The following is a 20,787-nucleotide window of genomic DNA, read 5'->3' as shown; positions in this document are numbered from 1 at the left end:
TTCTTTTTTAGCAGACTTTGTTTTAGGATGATCATCTGAATGATGTTTTACACTTGGTAACTACTTTCAAAAATGTTTGCTGAAAGATTAATCCATATACTGCGTGTTGACAGACACTGACCTGAAGGATTATCTCTGGAGTGTGTAGGTTTGGAGTGTGCAGGATGCCTCAGGCAGTGATGTAGGTAATTAGCACCTGATGTGACAATACAATGGTACCACAGCCACAGTGTCTAAACTTAATGGAATGTATATGAACTTTGACACCCTGTAACAAAAATGAAATGAACTAACTCTCACTGTCACTTCAGTAAGGAACTAGCAGGGAGATATTAAAAAACCCATAAATGCTGGAAGCCCCTGAAAGCTGGTGAACCAATTTCCTTTAGCTGAAGTGTCAGTGTCTGCCAAGATATCCAAGGACCTACATTCTTCTCTTTAGAACAATTAGTCAATCAGTATCTTCACAGACCTGTGAAAAAATATGTCCTACTTCATACAGCTGTGCAAGAATTATTTTAAGTGATAAGGTTACTACAGTGAAGCCTGGCAATGACTTTTACAATCAGCTTGTACGCTGTTAGAGTCACTAACAGCATGCTAAGAAATGTCACCAGTAATTAAACCCAATCATTTTCAAATATATGCCATGCTTTGGCAATGGTGAGGAATGCTTTACACAGTAGGAATTCTCAGCCCTTTGAGCAGAGATTTTTAAAGGGTTTTTTTTTCTTTTTATGGGAAGAACATTTTTTCCTTTTTCTTTTGGCAACACCGTTTTAGAAGATGTTTATTCATTAAAGGAATTGTATCAAAATCACAGAACTACAGGTTTCTTTTCTCAACTTGTCACAGTTCTTTCTAAGCTTGCATTTAAGGATTGTCCCTGCATGTAATTCTGAGTACATTGCATGGCATTTATTTTAAAATTTTCTGAAACACTTTGGCAAAACATCTGAAAACTTACTGAAAAGTGGCATTTCAAAATACTGAAATGAAATTGTGTTCAGGTTTTGGCAAGTACTTTTGGAAAAATAAACCCCACAAGTTTGCAAATGGTTAACAACTTGCTTCTAAAATAAAACATTTAAATGTTTCCATTTGCAAAGAAATGAAGACAGTGGCTCCCCTATATCCAGTTCATTTAACTCTTTGTACTGTACTGATGTAATAATTTAAACATGACTGTCTTGACCCAGGTAAGCTTTTTAGCAACAGAGGTATGAGGTGCTTCAGGACAAAAGCAGCTCACTGTGTGAGGTTTCTTACTGGAGCAATGTCAGAGACTTGGACTTTTCATTTGCTAGAAAGGTCTCCGGCCACTCTCATATGTAATAAGTACTTGGCTGATGTAATAAAAAACTGTAACAGAGACAACTGAAAACATCCTCATCCAGGATACTCAACTGGAGAGAGCAGAATTACAAATATTTTTTTCACAATAGGGTCAAAGTCCATTTTTAAGAGTCTTAGAGGTATGGTGAGGTGTGGTGTACAAGATGGATATGTTCCTCCAGTAAGCGCCAGCCAGCCTTACTCAAGGGATAATGTAGTGCTGAGTACTGTCTTGGTACAATTTTTCAGCTCAGAATAGGCACTGTAGTTATGTGCCTCTGACATTAAGGCAGAAAAACAAAAAGTGAAAGCTTTTGTACTAGTTTGCTCACAGATTTATCCAGTTGAAAGTCATTGTTTTTCAAAGTTTTGTTAACACTGAGTATGATGTCAAAGGTTGAATCTTGCTTCTGCTGGAGTCAAAGGCCAAGTATTTATTTAACTTGGCTAGGGCCAGTGTTTTGTTTTTATGATATGTCAGCTGTCTCCCACAGACAAGTGGCTTCTAATGTGATAAGCACTTCTCTTACTTTCTGGTAAAATAGTTTGGAAATTTTAAAATTGGTTAATGAGAGGTTTCTGTTGAGAAAAGTCTTCTCAGCTCCAACTTGTTTCCTCTTTGGACAATATTTATCTTTACAATATTCTTTACAACTTCTTACAATCATCTCAATTAAATAAAATTACTTGGGACTACCCTTTTAGAAAAGTACACTGAAGACATAAGGAGAATACACTAATGCCATTTAAGTGAAGCAATGTAATAATAAAATTTTTGAATGCCCTCATGCCAGAATTGGCTACTTAGAAAGTAAAGTAGTTCACATTAGATACAGAATGTATGTAAATGTTGAAGAAAGAATTAATAAAATATCTTATGAATTTTTTTTCCCTTTTTGCTCATTTAATACACATCAAAATTAGTTATATGTTGCAATTTCTAAATTAACTCATTAGAAATGTTAAGAGAACCAACGCAAGCTTCGCATTACCTTAGAACCTACTGCTGTTTTAACTGATAGATATTTTGATTTTATTACTTATTGGTATTTGTACAAAAATTGCAAAGACCATTTTCAAAGTCTTTGTTGCTTTTATATAAAAAATATGACATACTTATGTATTTAATTCTACAAGGTTCATGTAAGTATTTCTGGTATGAATTGTTCAGTATCTTGAGAGAGATAACATCTTAGTCCTCTCAGGGTTAAAAGATATATTTCCTGTCCGGAATAGCATCCTCACATCCAGACACAGTATGTTTCATAAACTTTGAATTCACTATAAGAACCATTCAGGATGATTATTCTTCCAGAAAACAAAAACAAAAACAAAAATAAACCACAAAAACAACAACAACAACAAAAAAAACCCCACAAAAACAACAAACAAACAAACAAACAAACAAAACCCCCCAAAAACCCACCACAACTTGGTAGTAAATTCATTATTGTCTTTAGCTCAATACAAACCTGCTAGAGAAGTCTGCATTTTTCAATGCCAATAGCCAAATTTGAATCGAAAGACAGCTTTCAACATGTGCCTACTACGATCTTTTTCTCTTTTAGTGGTTCTAGCAAGCAATCTATGAAATATTTACCTGACTAGTGTGGCTCTCCCTGTGCCTTTGAATCGATGAGCCCGCTGTAGTGCTGGCTGACAATCTGGAATATTCATTTTCCTCTGGTAATCCTAAAGCAGAAGAATACTAATTTAAAATCTGAGATTTATGCCCTGGTTTATTTCAAAATAAGATTCAAAAGACTTTGATATGTTTTACTTAAAAATAAAGAAAAAAACACAAATCATACATTTCCTGACTATTTACTATTTCCATGCTTACAGAAATAGAACAATTCTTTTTTGCCATGTAGAGATAACATCATAGGTATGTATACTGGTTGACAAGAAGGAGCAATTGTAGGTAAAGAGCCTGCAAATAACACTTTACCTATACACTGGCCAGGGATTCCTCCCACAATGCAGAAACCCCTGGCTCCTCTTCCCCTGGCTTGTTTTCATGGCAGAAGCAATATAAAGGGAACAAAAGCCATGCCTGCAGCATTCTGCTCTCAAATTAATATCTCTGCGTCACACAGGAAGTCAGTATTAGGTCAGTATTTAAAATCTTCATCCCCTCAGTATAAAACATGTTCTTTGTAAGTCTCATAATTATTGTGCACTCTTTATGTGGGAATTAGCTGCCCAAAATATACACTGGAGGACTGTATAAAAACCAGTCCTCCAGTGTAAAACAACCAGGCAGTCTCCTTCTACAGTCAAGAGAAACACCTCTGCAAAGTGATCCTATAGTGAGGCTCATTGCTTGTGCTTTCCCATCACTTCTGCAGCAGTGGGAATACCATTCACATAGCACTACAGAGGGCCTGAAAGGTGGGATGAGGGGAAGCAAAGGCAGAAGCAGAAACACAGGGAGTCCACGATGGGCATTATTAAGCACCTCACAGACCAGAATCACAGACATAATGATAGGTCTGTGTATTAGGTCTAGCAGAGCTGGAGATCATTTTTGCCATAGCAGACCTCATAGTGCTGTGTCTGTGGTGGGTTGACCCTGGATGGATGCCAGGTGCCCACCCAAGCAGCTTCATCACTCGCCTCCTCAGCTGGACACAGGGGAGAAAACAGAACAAAAGAGTTGTGGGTCCAGATAAGGGCAGGAGAGATCACTCACCAGTTACTGTAATGGGAAAAACAGACTCAGCGTGGGGAAAGGAACTAAATTTATTAATTACCAATCAAAATCAGAGTAGGAAAATGAAAATTTAAACAAAGATTAAAGCCCTTTAAAACCTCTCTATCCTCTTTTTAGTTTCCCCCTTATAACAGTGCCTTCCCACAACTTTGTAACTAGGGACAACAGTTTTTTAATTTTCTTTTTCTGAATAAAGCTCATGTAAAGTTCATTTCATTCCATTCATAAATATGGATCTTTTTCTACATCATCTGGACTTCCTCTGGACACACAGACAGTGAAGAAGGTGAATTCCTTGTTTGAAGCTCAGGAATGAGATCAAATCTGAGAGAGTCCAGTGTTTCAGTCCTTTACTACTTGCTGCAAAGGGAATCTGACTCTGTTCTTTCAGTAATTGGAATTATGTGTTGTTTTGAAGTGGGATTATCACTTTTTGAAGCTGGGAAATGATATATTAGATATGTACAGGGGAAAGGTGTGACATCCAAGGTCTCCAGTGTACTGATAGTCTTGTAAATTATATGTCAATTACCACTACAGCTTTCATATTTACATTAAATTCTCTGTACTCCAACTAAAAATTCTCCTTTTGGAAAATCATGTTTTTGGTCAACTGAAATGCTTGAAATAAATTTCTCTCTAAAAAACCTCAGTTTTTGAGAATGTAGAACAACCCCCTTTTTTTCCAATAATTTCCCAAATAATTTATTTACATAGATTCAGTTTGTACATCTCAAATAAAGTAATAAAAAATTATCCAAATTTTTATGTGATGTACCTTCTGAAAGTAGGTGCTATTAATTTAATTCAAATAATAGGTAGAATGCTAAATATTTTCCTAATTCTAAATCACCGCAAATGAATAAAAATACTTTCCTAGGCTAAGCAGCAAGTTCTGAAAAATATATTGATTTTGTACAATGTTAATACACTTTAGGATTGACTGCCCAGGACAGCTTTGAGCTAAGAATCAGGTTATCAATGATTTTCTGTTTATTTCCATAAAAAGCACTTTGATAATTGGCCTTATCAAATAAGTAGAGTTTCCATGTACAGCAACAGCAGGTTGATACAGACATGGCAAGCAGAGGCTTGGAAGAGTTTGGAAGGACAAATGGAGTAGTTGATTGCACATTAAGAGCTTTCCTTTACGTACACCTAAGCAGACATTAGGATATCACAGTCGTGCATTGAGTGAGACCTTGTTTAATTCAGTCCAAAGTTGGAAGCATCAGTTTAGCTGTGCCAGAGGCAAAATTACAAGAACCTAAGTTAATCAGGGGTTCAGTCTGGAGTACAAACTACACCAGCTGGATTGGGCTTTCCTGCAACTATTCTCAAGTTACCAAAGGTAAGTTGAATTTTTTTTTTTTTTTTTTTTTTTTAATTTTATTTTTTTATTTTTTTGACAAAAATAAGTTTATTGTTGCAATTATATGTGGCACTGTTTTGGGTGATGTGGAATGAAAACTTTCAGCATTGCAATGTAAAAAAGTTATTTCAGGCTTTCTGATTACTTTGTGTAATGGCAAAAGTGTGTGTGGCAAAAAGCTTCTTTCAGACTAAGAACTCTGCTAAGTGTGGAAGTTCGTGGTGAAGTCACTGTTTGAGAGGACAGAGCTGTAAAAATGCGCTACTCCTCCTATCAAAAATAAACTAAAAAATAAGAGCAACTATATTCATTATACGAAATGAAAAAGCAACTTCTATTTAAAAACTGAAAGGAGAGAAGTGTTTTTTCCTTAGGATTAATGCTTTTAGAACATTGAAAGATATTCTGTCACTGCTCTTTGTGCCATTTTGTGTTGCAAAGATAAACAATATTTCATTCACTAGTAAGGCACCTAAAGTAAAGAGAGATCCTGATTTTCTATTTTCTGTCCCATTTGTATTGATTACAGGATCAGAATCTCAAATCTCAGTCCTCCATACCTTAAGCTGCTCATAGACTTGGAGCTGAAGTAATTACAAATTCCTCAACAGAGGCTGTTTTATTTTTATCACATTCAGCTTTTATTGGAGAGGGGCTTATCAGCTCACACATACAAAGTTAAGCCAGTTCCAGATATTTCACAACTCAGAAGATTCCAGTCTTACTTTATCTTACAAAGCTCATTCAAGGAAATACTTCAGCACTTTTATGTTAGAAGAGTTTTGGGATTAAAAACTACTTACCATTTGATACTGAATTTCCATTTTCAGCGGTCACAGAACTGGACAATGGATTAGATGACTGAATTCCATGGTTATTTGCATTTTTATCCTGCGTTTCTGATCCAGGATCTGATGTACTTGGATCTTCCCTGCTCCTCAAGTTCAGATTAGTTTCAGCACCTGACAGAAACAGAAAAAATGATTGTCAGATTTTAACCAGTGATTTTAACCAGTGGCTTTCCCATATAAGTAGATGAAAACTAAACTAGCACAGAGAGGCCAAGTTACTTTATTAAATTAATCAAATTAATCACTAAATTCACAAGTTCAGTGATAAATGTGAAAGATTTAAATGAGTGATTTTTGCAGGTTTGGCTTTTTTCCTTGTTGTTGTTGTTGTTGGTTGGGATTTTTTTCGTTACTGCTCCACTTGAAGCTTTTTAAAGTTTAGGGGACTGAAAGGCATTAAAAAATTTCATTGTGTTATTTCTTCACACACAAAGATGAGTGGATATAGCTCACCAAGTGTAAATATTGCTCTATTTTAGAGTTTATTTCGCATGAGCTTACACAGCACTGTCATCACTGCAATACCTTTCATCATTGCACTAAACGATGCCAAGCAACAGATATGTAATCTTATCCTTTGCTTTTACCATCTACCACAAGAAACAAACTGGCTTTTGAGATTAAACCCTAGTAGCAATATTCCTCCCAGCAGATCCTCCCCGTGGCCATTTTTTACCAGCCTCGGGGCTCTCCAGCCATCAGTTGTCATTTCCTATAAAGGGCCAGGTTTTCATGTCAGAGCCTTTTAGTTAAATTTCTTCAAGACATCAAGAGGAGGTCTGATCCTGTAGGAGTTCCAAAGCTTTTTACAATGCACAGGCATTTGTTCAAAGAGAAGGGCAAAACAATGCCCTTATATTCTTCCCCTCTCTGATTGCACATCCAGCACAGCAGAACAGCTCACAGCAAAGTGCCCGGAGCTGCCTCTGAGCTTGCCTGGCTTTGTCAGCCCCGTGCTCCGCAAGGAACAGGGCTCAAGGCACTGGCTGTGCCCAAGTGGTGCTCCCTACTGGGGTTCAGGGGCCAGGGACACGTTCAGAGGTGGAAGACAAGATGAAAGGGGATAGTAGGAGGGACCCCACTGCCATACCTGTATCCCTGGCTATCCCCACTCCACTCCAGTGTGACAGGGCTGATGAAATGCTGCACTGGCAAGGTTATGCAGTTCTTTAAGGATTTATCTCTCTTTTCTGTGGTTTTTTTTTTTTTTTTTTTTTTTTTTTTTTTTTTTTTTTTTTTTTTTTCCCGTTTTGTTTTGTTTTTTGTTTTGTTTTTGGGTTTTTTTTGGGGGGGGTTTTTTGTCTGTCTTGAACATATATGCATATTCTTTCCTTGCCATAGTCAGGTTTGATTCATAGAAGACAAAGCTGAATGTGGTGCTTTCTTCATTTCAGTCTTCCTAACTCTTTCTGCTCCTTCTGAGGCCTGGCCCTGGCTGCAGGGCTGATGTATTATGGCTGACCCTGGTGCAGAGGTCCTCCTGTAACACTCTAAAATAAAACTTTTCCTTCTATGACAGCTCTGAAAGAGTTACTCCTTGAGTTTGGTTGTCATAATGACAGCAAGAACCAATGTAGGTCAAAAGACTAGCATTAGAACCAACATTACAGCATTCATCCATAGTGTTAATAACATCCTCAGCTTTCCCAAAGAGATGATATATTCTTATAAATCTCAACCACAGGAAAATTTTTTCAAGGGGAAAGAAAAACCCTTTTTCATCAGGTAATAGATACTTAACCTGAAAATTTTCCAGCCTAATGTTGACTGTTCTGTCAATTTTTCATTTTTATGCCTGAATTAAAAAAAAATACATCTGATTTGGAAAGTGCCAACATAAAAAACCCCCCCTAATTTTTGAAATGAAAACTATAAGTCCATTCTGGTTACATCAAAATATTTCATTTGATTGAAAAGGTCTTTCTTATTTTTCTTTAGCTTTTTCTTTAGCTTTCTAACACTGAATTGTTCTTAATATTTTCTTGTCTAAAAAACCCTCTTTCTTGAAAAGTCAAAAAGTTAATTTTCAAACTGTCAGATTAAACATGTTTACATGTTTGTTTGATTTCCGTCCCTTCCTCCCTTGCCCTCATTCCCTGATCAGTATATTTTGCTAGATCTGATTGGATTGTTTCAGTGAAGCAGTTTCATAAAATGGATCTTCAGGCAAATGTGCTTTGTATTGAAAAAATTAGGACAGCTCTACCACAATAACTGACTTGGGAGAGGCTGAGATGGAAAGTCTGAGATGGAAAATGCATATGGTACAATTATAAGAGCATGCCTGATTTAGGTTTTGTACAAGCAAGTTGACTGCAAAATGCATCTTTGCAGCTCATTCTAAATTTGTCTGAAAAGGAAATGTCACTTTTAGATGTTAATAGTCAGTGCACTTGCCTATAGATCATAATCCACCTACATAATTATTGTGCCACTTTTTACATAAAGCTTCTTGGGGAAGTGGTTGGGATTCTTATTTTTCTTGATATTCAAAAGATTTATTGATTTGCCTGACATGTAATTAATTTGAGAATGAGCAAGTAAAATTTTTCTTGCATTGCTGTTTGTAGAAGCCTTTTGTTTCATAGGTTCATTGATATCTTTTCAGGCCATTTATGAAAGGCTCTTGGAAAAAAAATTACCTTTTCTTCTTTGTATCTGTAGAATGAAATACTACCAAGAATTGTGGATAGCTACTATTAAGCTAGAATATCATGCTAAATTGGCGAAATAAGTACTGGAATATATGCAGCATATCTTCGGGGACAGCTATCTAGACAGAAATTTGTTATCCCATTTGGTGTATTCAATCGTAAGAAATGCACTCCTTTAGTTTCTGAACAGAAAACTATATAGAGAAAACACATTTCGTAGTGCCTTATTTAACTGATCTTGGGGGTGGGAAAGAATCCTATATTTTATTTCAAAATAATCTGGATTATATAAAGGTCCTTGAACTAATTTCCTATATATAGGCATCTTCAGCTCCTCATTGGAGCAGATTCATGTGAGTCTATAGAACAAGTTTAACTACCTACCTCAGCAGACATCAAGTGAGTGCCCCTGAAACTAGCTCTGCCCCACACTGGACAAGCTCCCCCTGCCTCAGCCTCTGCTCACAGGACCACACTCCAGCCCTGAGCATGTATCCAGTTCTGAGCTCCTCAATGCAAGGTAGGCAAGCTACTGTAGAGGGTGACAAAGATGACGAGGTGTTTGAAGCATGTGTCTCATGAGGAGAGACTGCAAGAGATGGGCCTGTTTAGTCCAGAGAAGAGAATATTGAGAGGGGATCTCATCAATACATAGAAATATAAATATAATGATATACATATAAAGGACAAGGAGCAGTGGCCATAAACTTAAACACAATAAATTTCACCTTCCACCTTCTGAGGCAGAATTTCTTTACACTGAGACTGGCAGAGCACTGAACAGGCTGTCCAGAGGGCTCATGGAATCTTCCTCTCTGGAGACACTCAAAACCCACCTGGACATGTTCCTGGGTAACCTGTTGTAGGTGACCCTGCTTTGGCAGGGACTTGGACTGGGTGATCTCCAAAAGTCAATTCCAACTCTAACAATTCTGTGATTCTGTGATTGCTGGAGTAAACTTGCTCCAGTTTATCAGCATCTTTCTGCACTGGGAGGCACAAACTGGCCACAGTACCCAGACATGGTCCAACAGTGAGTGCTGAGTGGAGGAATGACACACAGCTGTTGGCTGTCTCTGCTGCCAAGGCTCACTGCCAGCTCCTGTCCAGCTCCCAGGGCCCTCAGCACCATTTTCTCAGGGCTGCTCCCCAGATAACCTGATCCTTATTTCATTGTATGAGGTAATACTTTTCAAGGTGCAGCACTTTCCATTTGCTTTTCATTAAACATGCCAGAAGGTCCTGACTTTATCTTTTGCACAGGGGTATCCCTCTCTGTCCTGCATCCATACTATTCAAAATACCCCTGAGCATAACAAAGGTGTCTCCTGACATTTTATCATAATCTTTCTGTCTAAAATTCCTACTGATTCTTACTTTATCTGTCAAGGATTGGTCTGAAATGTGCTTTCCCCCTCATGTTTTCTTTGTCACCTAACAGAGAAGTCTGGACTTTTCTCCACATCAATGTTGACATGCTCTTGCTTGGTACCTTGTATCTTGTAAGATACAAGTATGCAGTGCTCTTCCACCTCTTATCAACTTTCTGAAACTATCAGAAATATTTTAGGAGACAGGAAAAAAGCCCTTATGGTTCCTATGTTAGAATATATTCACTAGCATGATGAATCTTAGCTTTTTGTTCAGTCTCGTCCTCTGCTGTTCTCACTAGATGGATTATTTACCGGGTTTCAATATTATTTTTTTTAAAGTAACAACATCTTTAACAGTTTTCAGCTGGTAATAAATGTTATTTGAAGAGTCATCCATGCCTACTTGCAAAAAACTAGCTACAGAGAGGTATCAGCTGTAGGAGTGTAATCCTCTTATAATCATGAACTTGGTGGAAGTTCAAGGAATAAAAGTTTTAAGTGAAAATCTAGAATCTGCAAAAGTGAGCAGTATTTGGATTATTATTTCAGTAAACTGACTTTGCCAAAAAGGTACCTCTGACTCAGTAAAGTCCTACTCTGACTAATCTTGCAGTTAATGAGGATGTATGGACTGAAAGGATGTATGCATGTTTGGATTGAGGGCATCATTTGTCCCTCAGCTGTAGCATAGTTACTCGCTGAGAGCAATTGCATGTACAGTGCTTTTAAGCAGAGGATGACAAATCAGAGTGTAACAGTTATTTCCTTACAAGCAAGCTCCATATTCCAACAAATCCACAATTAATTACATCACCATTAATTGAAAAGTGCAAGAGGAACATTATGCAAATGAGGCAGCTCATGAAACCCACAGTAGCTTGTTATTGGTATTCCTGGAAGAGACTGAGTTTAAAACTCAAGATAAAGTCATAAGGCACAGGATGGACAGAATTGCACTTATTTTATAAAAAAAAAATCATGGCCATGATGAAAAGTAATGTATTTTCTCCTCCTCCCCCATTTTAAAGTCACTATCTCACTTTTAAAAGAAACCAACACAGTGAAAGTCTAGAACTTTTTTTTGTCAAAAGGTTGACTTAAATTATTTTAATTGAGCTATTACTTCCAAATCTCCTATTATAAACTTCTTTTTTTCTCAAACATAAAATGGATGATCCTAAGCTTCATAGTTATTTCATAAGTAGTATTTAGGCTGAACTAACTATTTATCACCCAAATTAGAAAATGAGCCAGTATTAGCTCTATTCATATGACAAATTAAAGTACAAAACTGAAACATTTTGAGAGGCTATTAGTTTTCTAAGGAAAAATATACTTCGCCTATTTTATAAAGTCTAAAGACAAAATATAAATTGATAACTAATATCAGCATTTAGGTGGAATCATCATAGACTTTTTGTACAGCAAGATACAAAAAACCAGTATGTTATTAAAGGCCCAGTAATTTACCTGATAGGGTTGTATTTTACTTTTCTGTCAAATCCCTTGTTTTGTTCTCCTTTCTTTAAATGTAGGTATATCCACATACATATGTCCCCAAATGTTCTTTTTCAAATACTTCTTTGAACATTTAGTGCTCATTTACAGTCTAACTGAAAACTCATTAATAACAACAGAAAACCTGCATTCATGCTTACCTTGGATGCTTTGTGCAGCACTGCCAAAGCATCTGGGGACTCCTAATACAGGGTAAGTACTCTTGCTTTGTCTATCCTGATTATTCAGATGTGATCACAACTGTTCTCTGGCCCTGAGGCAAACGGTAAGAGACCCATACCAGTACTACTACACTTTCCTTGCCCTCTGCAGCAGAGAGGAATTCAAATCAACTACCACAACCAGTCCCTGGGCTATGTCTTTTCCTGAACCACGCCCAGATCCGCCTGGAAGGGAGCCGGCCTGCCAGGTCCCAAACAATGCTGGGGAATGCTCTGCACTTCGACTGTGCACAGGAGTGAGCTTCCAAGGAGTGAGCTTCCAAGGACATTCCCTGGCATTGGCTCATTTATAAAACAGATACAGCCCTTCACTTTGACAGCACTGTTTACCACAATCAAAAATCAGTGATCGATATTAATCTATCTCAGGAAAAATAAAAGGAAAAATATGGAAGAAAAAATACCTCAAAAATCATATGGGGCTGGTGGAGCACTGAATGGTTGCAGCTTCTACTGAAGCCACATTTAAAGGCTTCATTGTGACTATACAGAGAGAGCAGATTCTCCTTAGTTCTGCTCTGGTATAAATGGAAGTCATGCATTCCTCTCAGACTTGACATGACCATTCTTTCAAGGCACACATTTCTTTTCCTTAATTAAACAGAGAGCTAAGGATGAGTTTCCAGCTGAGGAAATTCAGTGTCACAAACTAGGCAGGATGTATCTCAGTCTTAAAGCGGAAACGATCTCAGTATAAAATCAAACATTATTTCTTCATTCATGGAAAATATGACTTTCTGTAACTAATGATCAATACACAGTCTGTGGTATCATGATCCACAGTTGTACATTCTGTATCAGCAACTATGAAAACAGGAAAACACATAAATTCTGGCAGATAAATTCATATAGTACAGGAGAAGAAGATTTTTGTACCTGTGCTACCATGCAATGTAAAAGCTAAACAGCTCAATTTCCTAAAAACCTACAGCTGGTATCCAGCAAAATGTAAATTTGAAATCAAACAGCTTGTCATTAAATATGTTAATAAGAGAGAGCTGATGGACCCTATTAACCAGCATCTGAAAGTCAAGACATGGCAAACAGAAGGGATTTCTGATCTGTGCTTTCATTCTTTCTTGGGGGAGTCTGGAAAATGCTAATGGCTGACCCTGGATTTTTTTTTTTTTTACATTTACTGTGACAAGTGGATGTTGTGAAATGAGGGGAGAAAAAATAAAATATGGTGATTTCAGAAAATTTGCAGGTATTTTTTGATAAAGGAAAGGGAGAAGAAGTTTAAATAACAGGCCATTTTATTTTGGCTCATGTTTAACCCTGTGTTTTGTTGTACCGTTTCAATTACACTTTGTGTTTCCTGTTTTGCTCTGACTTACTGTTGAGATATTATTTGTGGCATTTACTAGCTACCCTCAGCACAGGTTGTCTTGGGTGTCCTTTTGCTGGATAAATGCATATTGCTTCATAGTAATTCAGTTTACTCATAGGAAAGCACACTGTGACCCTCTGTAACATGACTGTTTACTTTGTTTGCTGAGAGCTGGAGGCAAACAGCTCCATCTTATTTGCTGAAAGAAATGGAGCGGGCTGAAAACTGTTAAGACAGGATTCCCCCAGCCTATTAGCATGTGCTGCCTGTCTCACCCTTTTAGTTGTGCTGCTGGCTGCCACTGCCGTCAGAGGAAATAATTATTCATTGGTTTATTTCACCTCACAAAGGCTACCCTTGCAGCAGCAATTGTCTAGGATTCTCCCCCCAGCAGTGATGCTCCTAGGATGGAAGCAATGAATTTGTTCTGTCACTTACAGCATCCTTTCTATTCTCTCCGAGCTGTGTAAGTGGAGCTATCAGATGGAAGCTCCACAAGCTACTCCAGAAGCCACACTCCTAGATGGAGCAGGTAAATACAGGAACAGGCCACTTATTTTGTCTGGGAAGCTGCATTTATGGAAGCTTTGGTGAACACTGGAAAGAAAAGAGAGGGGGCACAGGCCATGAAGAATATCAAGTGACAAAACTCACTCTGCTTGAGGAAAGAGCTCCTCTGAAGAATTTTGTGTTAGCATGATACCAATCAGCCAAATTTCAGAGAATGAGGCTGGTAGTAAGGATGAGGTTGCAGAAGCAGCTGAAGGAACTCCTAAATCTGGTTCAGCCTTTAAGAGCCATCAGCTCAATTATAATTTTGTAAATCACAGCTCTGGAAAGTACACACCTAGAACAAGAATGATTCTTCTGCTTTCTTCTCTGATAGATTTGTGCTGGTAGAAAGACAGTGCTCTCATTTTACATTTATTGTGGTGCCAATCATTACAAGCTACAAACTTTCCCCTGCTCACTAGAAGCATTGTTAGGGACATTCTTGGATCAGGTAGAATACCATTCTAAAGTGGAGAAAACAGCCTTCTCAAATGGCATCAAAGGATGACTAATATCTGGACAGGCTGCCATTTCTCCTACCTAATAGTATCTGAGCAAGAACTTGGAACATCATTTCAGTGCAGCAAGTTAGCCAGACTCCAGTCAGTGTACATGTTTCAGAGACTGGGGATTTCATTCATCCCATCTTCTCTAGGAACTGATCTCTGAAGGCCTTTCTGGGGTCCATAACAAACCACACAGGGCAGGAAGGAGGGGAGCATTGATTGAGACAATATCCTGCCTTAAAAGAAACATTTATTCTCTCCATGTCCAAATGTTCCCCAACTTTTCAAGTCTAATATGGAAAAAGAGTAGTTGATTATACTCTGTTAATGGTTTTATTTAGTGCTAGGTGTGTTGATTGGCTGACCAAAGAGTCTACTTTTTGTATTTGTATGTTTAAAAACCTGCTGGTGTGCTGAAAAAGGAGATGGCAATTTGCTGAGAAACACAGGTTCCCTTTTTGAAATGTTTTCTTCAAGTTTGTGTGCATACAGCAGTTCTTCTTGAAGGCAGACATTTAAGTCTGTTTACATTTCTGTGTGGTGTCTCAGTTACAAAACAGCCTTTACTGCTGGGCTTTAGCTGCTGTTGAAAGAAACTATGTGATGAGACACTGTCTCAACCTTCCTCCCCCTCAAACACAGTTTCAAATATTGTAAAAATAAACAAACAAAACCACAAACAAGCAAACAAACAAACAAACAAACAAACAAACAGGAATTTGCTGCTTCTAGAAGTGTCACATCAGTTCTATTTACTTCTCCCAGAATGCTTCTACAGATATTTCTCAGGATATCTCATACCAGCTCTGGCAGCGACTGCAACGCAGAAGTCTTGGCATAAGTGACTGCATTGAGCAGATAAATTGTTTGAGTAGATCCTGAGGAGCAATCCAAAGAATATTTTTGGTTCACCTATACTGTAATCCTGCCCACCAAATAGAGACAGCTGTTCTGGAAAACTTAGGCAACATTCATATTTTGCCTTCCAAATGAGCTTCTTAGACAAAAAAAAGAGAGAATTTAGATATCTATTTAGTTTGTTTTTAAGTTCATTTTGAGAGAGTGTTGGTCAATGACACTCATTAACCTCAAAGCAAGAACACATGGTTATTGTAGATGCAATATGATAAACGTCCCTACTGTGCACAAATACAGATAATCAGTGGCTAAAAACTGTTGCTAAATGCTACCATTATGTCAGGATTGTTCTGGAACCAGCCCCTAAGGAAAGAGCTAAGAGAACTAATGAAATGTAAAACTTCAGTTCTAATTTAATATGTATTTTTGTTTCGAAAATTTCACCACACAAAGGATAAAATTAATTTTCATGCTTTTTATTTTAAAAGAGAATGAAAACTCAAGCAAAAAGAGCACTGAGCTTGAAGGCCTCTGTATTTTCCCATTCACCAGTGGTGCCAGGAAGAAGGCAGATGTCCCTTACTGATTTAAATGCTACTCCTACCTCCAGTACTCCACTTCATAGCACTTGACTATGCTCTCACAGCAGAGTGTAGCAGTGTGGAGAGAGCATGAGGGTCAGGGTACCCTCACATTTATGATCAAGTCTTTTTATCAGTCTCTTTTAAATTGTCTTCTCTTGCTTCTCCATCCAGCCCCACAAAATTGCAATGCTGTAACTGAAACATAATCCTCACATCCAGGTCTATAGAGTTTCAGACTTTCATGATTAGCTCCATTAGTCCTGCCAAAAACTTTTGGTCACCACTGAGGGGCTGGAGATGGCATAGCTCTTGGATACCTGAGCCAAGGAGTTTAGAAGCAGCTTGGCTTGTTTATAAGACAGTCACACCCCTACATGCCAATCTGACCAATGCTGAAATGACTACTCCTGAACTTATCTAGGTCCAAAAAAAGGTCAACACATTTAGTTATTAACATTTTCAGTAAGAAGCATTTTACTGTATTTGAGGCAGACAATTTCAATACTTTACAAGCGTTTTTGAAAGCCTGGACATGAAAGAATATTTATTTCTGCACAGAATTTTAGAATGCTTGATTTTCATTTCAGCCTAAAACAAATTTAAATGCCACAATCTTGACATTTTCTGTGAAATGGAATTATTGTTCTCTACTGAGGTTCTTTGCAAAGGATAATTTAATGCTGAGATGGATGTAAATAAGTTAAAAACATCTGAAGAGATTTCTCACTCTGGCTGAGAATTTAATTAGAGACCTTCACTAAAAAGTGTGTCCATATCTCATTCTTTCATTATGTTTCAAATGCCAGAATTCCTGTAAAATGAAGTGACATGACATTTACTGCCAAATACCCATATTCTTCTTTGGTATCAGGAACATAAGTGTGCTACAAATCAATTTCTTTCTTAGATATGGCTAATTTCTCACAATTGGTTTACAATTAATGATGTAACAGTTCCTGAAAAAAGTCATTTGTGGCTCCGCATTGTGAATTACAAATAAAATTCTTACTATTTAAAGAACCCCATAACACCTTTAGTAGATAGAATTGGAATCTGGAACCATGATGTCACATCAGATGCTGAAGAAAAGACATTTCTATGAAAATAAGAATCCTGTAAGTGTCTACCTTAATGATCTAAGTCACAATTAAAAGTGGGATATTATTAAAAAACTTTGGTTTTGAAATGCACTAAGCTGAACCAGGATGTTGTAGTTATTGTACTCAAGTATCAGACAGGGTGAAGGGGATACAAAGTAAATCAATGGAAAGGATGTAAATCAGAGTCATTGATTTAAAAGAAATGCCTGCAGTTCTCAGAAATGGACCATATAAAGGGAACAGAAAAGTCAGTGAAATGACTTTTCCTCAGTGCTCCTCCTCTTCAGCAGTGACTTGGTATGAATATGAACGAGCCTGCAGTGGGTCAGACCAAGGTGCTGCCTGCTCTAGGATCCCTTTCCAGTAGCCTTAGATAGTTACAGTGTGAGGTCGATGGAAATCGAAAATGTAGTGATATTTTCCTCTGTGGTCCTGGGGCTGCATAGTCTCCTTCAACCTCTATTTCATTCATACAGCTTTTTGAAATTTAAGGAGGAGTGGTAAATATCTAATTTTATTTTCAATGCAAGCATTTAAAATACAAAATAAATATGAATTTTTAAGACAATACCTGTTGTTTTTTTCACCTGAAAATTAGACTTGCTTTGTTTTTCTAATAATTATTGGATTAAAATTATTTATGGTAATCACACACAATGCCTCTTTCATATGTTGGAAGAGATAACCAAAGCAAATTCCATATTATATGGTTTTAGGCTGTAACAGCAAACAGTGAAGTCAACCAGAAATTGAAATGCTTTTGTGAAAAAAAAAAAAAAAAAAATAAAGGTCATAACAGAAACCCAGAACAGTTTTCAGCAGTAAAATATACTAGTTTTCAGACATTCTGAAATGGAAAATTATTCCTGGTACATTGTGTTTATCCAGAAACAACAGGTTTCTGGGATACATTATCCAGATAATGGCAGATTTATAGATCAGGAGAAGACTGCAGATTAAAGTGGTATCTTTCAGGCTGTACAGTCCATAGATATTCTGAAAATAGGAATCTAGTATACTTTCTCTAGACTCTTCTAATTTTCTTCTGCTGCAATAGTAGAAACCACAATTATTTCCTCAGAAAAAAATCACCCAGCAGGGGCTGAATGGCAACTGTATTGCCAGCAGTTCTTTCTACTCCTGTGTAATTTTCTGTATAGAGCATCTGTCTCTAGTCACGAAAGGGCATTTTTATAATGAGTTGCTTTGAACTCTTACTAGCAGTGCGTCCTCCCACTTTTCTACACCTACAGCAAGAGATTCAGATTGAGAGTTATGAGTAGTCTATAGTGAAAGTGTAAGTTTGCCAATGACTCTGAACTGGGAAGAGCTGTTGACTCCCTTGAGGGCAGAGAGGCCCTGCAGAGAGATAGACAATCAACAAGTCTATGAAGTTTAACAAGAGTTGTATCCTGCACCTGGGATGGAGCAACCTTGGATACATTGACAAACTGGAGAAGGAGAGGCTGGAAAGCAGTGCTGCAGAAAGAGACCTTGGGGTCCTGGCTGATGGCAAGTCGACCATGAGCCAGCAGTGCCCTGGCAGCCAGGAGGGCCAACCCTGTCCTGGGGACATCAGGCACAGCATCACCAGCTGGGCAAAGAGAGGATTGTGTATCAAGAAAAGGTTTTTCAGCCATAGGATGGCTGGGCACTGGAGCTGGCTTCCCAGGGAAGGGGTCACAGCACCAAGTCTGTTTCACTTTGAGTGTTTGGACAACAGTCTCAGGCACATGGTGCGACTCTTGGAGTGTGCTGCACAGGGCCTCGAATCAGACTTGATGATCCGGATAGGTCCCTTCCAACTCCACATAGTCTATCAGAGGCTGATGACTCTCCTGTGTTTAGATATCTTATCTGAAAATTAGTCACAGAAAGTCACCCTCGCTCCCTATTAATTAAGTCAATTATGTAAAAAAGATATTAATCTCTTTCTGAGAAGTGTGCTGAAGCTTAACTGACTAAAGTTTTAATGATTTGAGAATTTTACTTTAAAGATGTAGAAGTTTGATGCCATAAACAATCATTCCTCCAGCATTTACAGGTAAAAAGATAAAAGCTGAAAACACAGCTTTTTGTATTACTCATGGTTTGTAAGTCGTTAGCTTTTGCCACAAAGAAAGTATATCTATTTCATTGTACAAATAGGAATGAGATGGCAATATGATTATTATCTTTATTAAGATGCTTAAGACAAAAAGCTGAGTGGCTTAGAGGGTAAAGGCCTGGGATTTCATCACAGAAACACAAGTAAGGATTTAATTTGCAATCCACTGTTGAGACATTAGCTGTACAATAGCTTGCTCTATCTGATGATAAAGGAAAATTATTTACTATCAAAGGGAAACTTCCTTTTATAGGACAGTACTTTTCATACATGTACATTATATTTTGTTATTCTCCAAGTTTGAGTCAATCTCAATAGAGGGTATTTGGCAAGCTTTAGTCCCAAGGTACATCTAAATATCTGTATTGTTTGCCAGTTGTAATTATCTTCCTGTGACTTTCAATGCTTAAACTCCAGAATGTGGAATAAGACACTGATATGTGAAGCCACCTGCTTTACATATCATATTGAAAATAGGTCACTTAGGAAGTAAGTGAAGAAAGGATTCACACAGTGAATGGATGTCAAGGATACTGGACAAACAATAACGATATTGACAACAATAAATTGTTAACAATCTAAAGTTTCTATGCCTTTGCTCTTGTTACCAAACTGGAAAGGAATAGGTCACTGAAGAATGGGTAGATTTGAGTATACAGATTCACTTGTACTGAAACACTAACAATATTTCACAAAACTTGGCACCTGTACATTGGTGACATATATAAAGGAAATGTCTTCCTAATTTTACTTCTTAGGCACCTAGATGTGGGGTTGTGAACTTGTGTATTTTATTTTGCTCAGACACAGAAGTTAAGTATCTATGTTAATTTTTTTCTCAACAAGTGAGAAGAATAGAAAATATTGCACCTTTATCTCAATAGACTAATGGTAAGAAATTCACCCAGGCTAAGGTAAAATCATAGTTCCTTTGCTCCTTCCCCTTCAGAATCCACACGAATACTCACTCTGCCAATCTAAACATGGGTGATTAGTTAGGATATATTCTACCTTTTATTCTGAAGGTGAAATGATTCTCCTTTGCACGGAATAATTAAATATCAACTGTACCAATTAAGAGAAATAACATCACGACCTAGCAAAATCTGAGTATCTTTCCTCCACACTGAGGAACAGAAAATTCTATCCTTGCTCATAAATATTTAAGATGAAATGCTTAAACATGTGATTGTCTCTTCCTTATATAAGCAATGTCTAATATGTTGAATAGTCAAAGATATTTGGATATCCTGCTAAGGAGTGCTGTTTTGTTATTAAGGGATTGAACTAGTTTTCATGAAGTCTAGTTTCAAATGTCAGGTCCTGTCTGTTTGAGTAGGGACTCTGCACATGAGCATTCAGTTTCAATCTGTCTTGCAAACTAAAGTTTTCACTTCCAGAAATCACAGAGAATAGAAAAGGTTTGAGTCTGTGTGTTTTATCACTTATCTGCACTCAAGTCTCATTTTATATGGAGTAAAAACAAATCCTTTTGTAACAATACAGCTGCAGTTTCAATGACGACTCTTTCCAATCTATGTTCTCACCTGCCACAGCTTTGTTTAGTTGAACTATAAGCTCTGCAGAGCAAACAACTTTTCTTGTTACATGTGAAGTATTTTGAATGAAATTGCATACTATATGATCCTGATCATTGTTTGAAGCAGCAGGGGCTTGTGTTGTATTTAATAAGAAAAAAGCCAGGCTGAA

The 20,787-nt window shown here is 37.4% G+C and overlaps 1 protein-coding gene across 1 annotated transcript in view; it reads right to left on the bottom strand.

Moving 5' to 3' along the window:
* Window positions 1–20,787, bottom strand: part of MYO16 (myosin XVI) — a gene marked incomplete at its 5' end in the record, with an annotated part of 289,157 nt that overhangs the window by 12,336 nt on the left and 256,034 nt on the right. Inside the window, 2 exon segments of the mRNA XM_083883531.1 lie at window positions 2,936–3,027; window positions 6,227–6,385. Of these exon segments, the coding sequence (XP_083739657.1) occupies window positions 2,936–3,027; window positions 6,227–6,385 (251 nt within the window).

The sequence above is a fragment of the Zosterops lateralis genome, assembly GCF_965231275.1.
Source record: "Zosterops lateralis genome assembly, chromosome: 2".
Taxonomy (NCBI): domain Eukaryota; kingdom Metazoa; phylum Chordata; class Aves; order Passeriformes; family Zosteropidae; genus Zosterops; species Zosterops lateralis.
The sequence above is the reverse complement of the archived record's forward strand: the minus strand, read 5'-3'. Positions and strand labels throughout refer to the sequence as shown.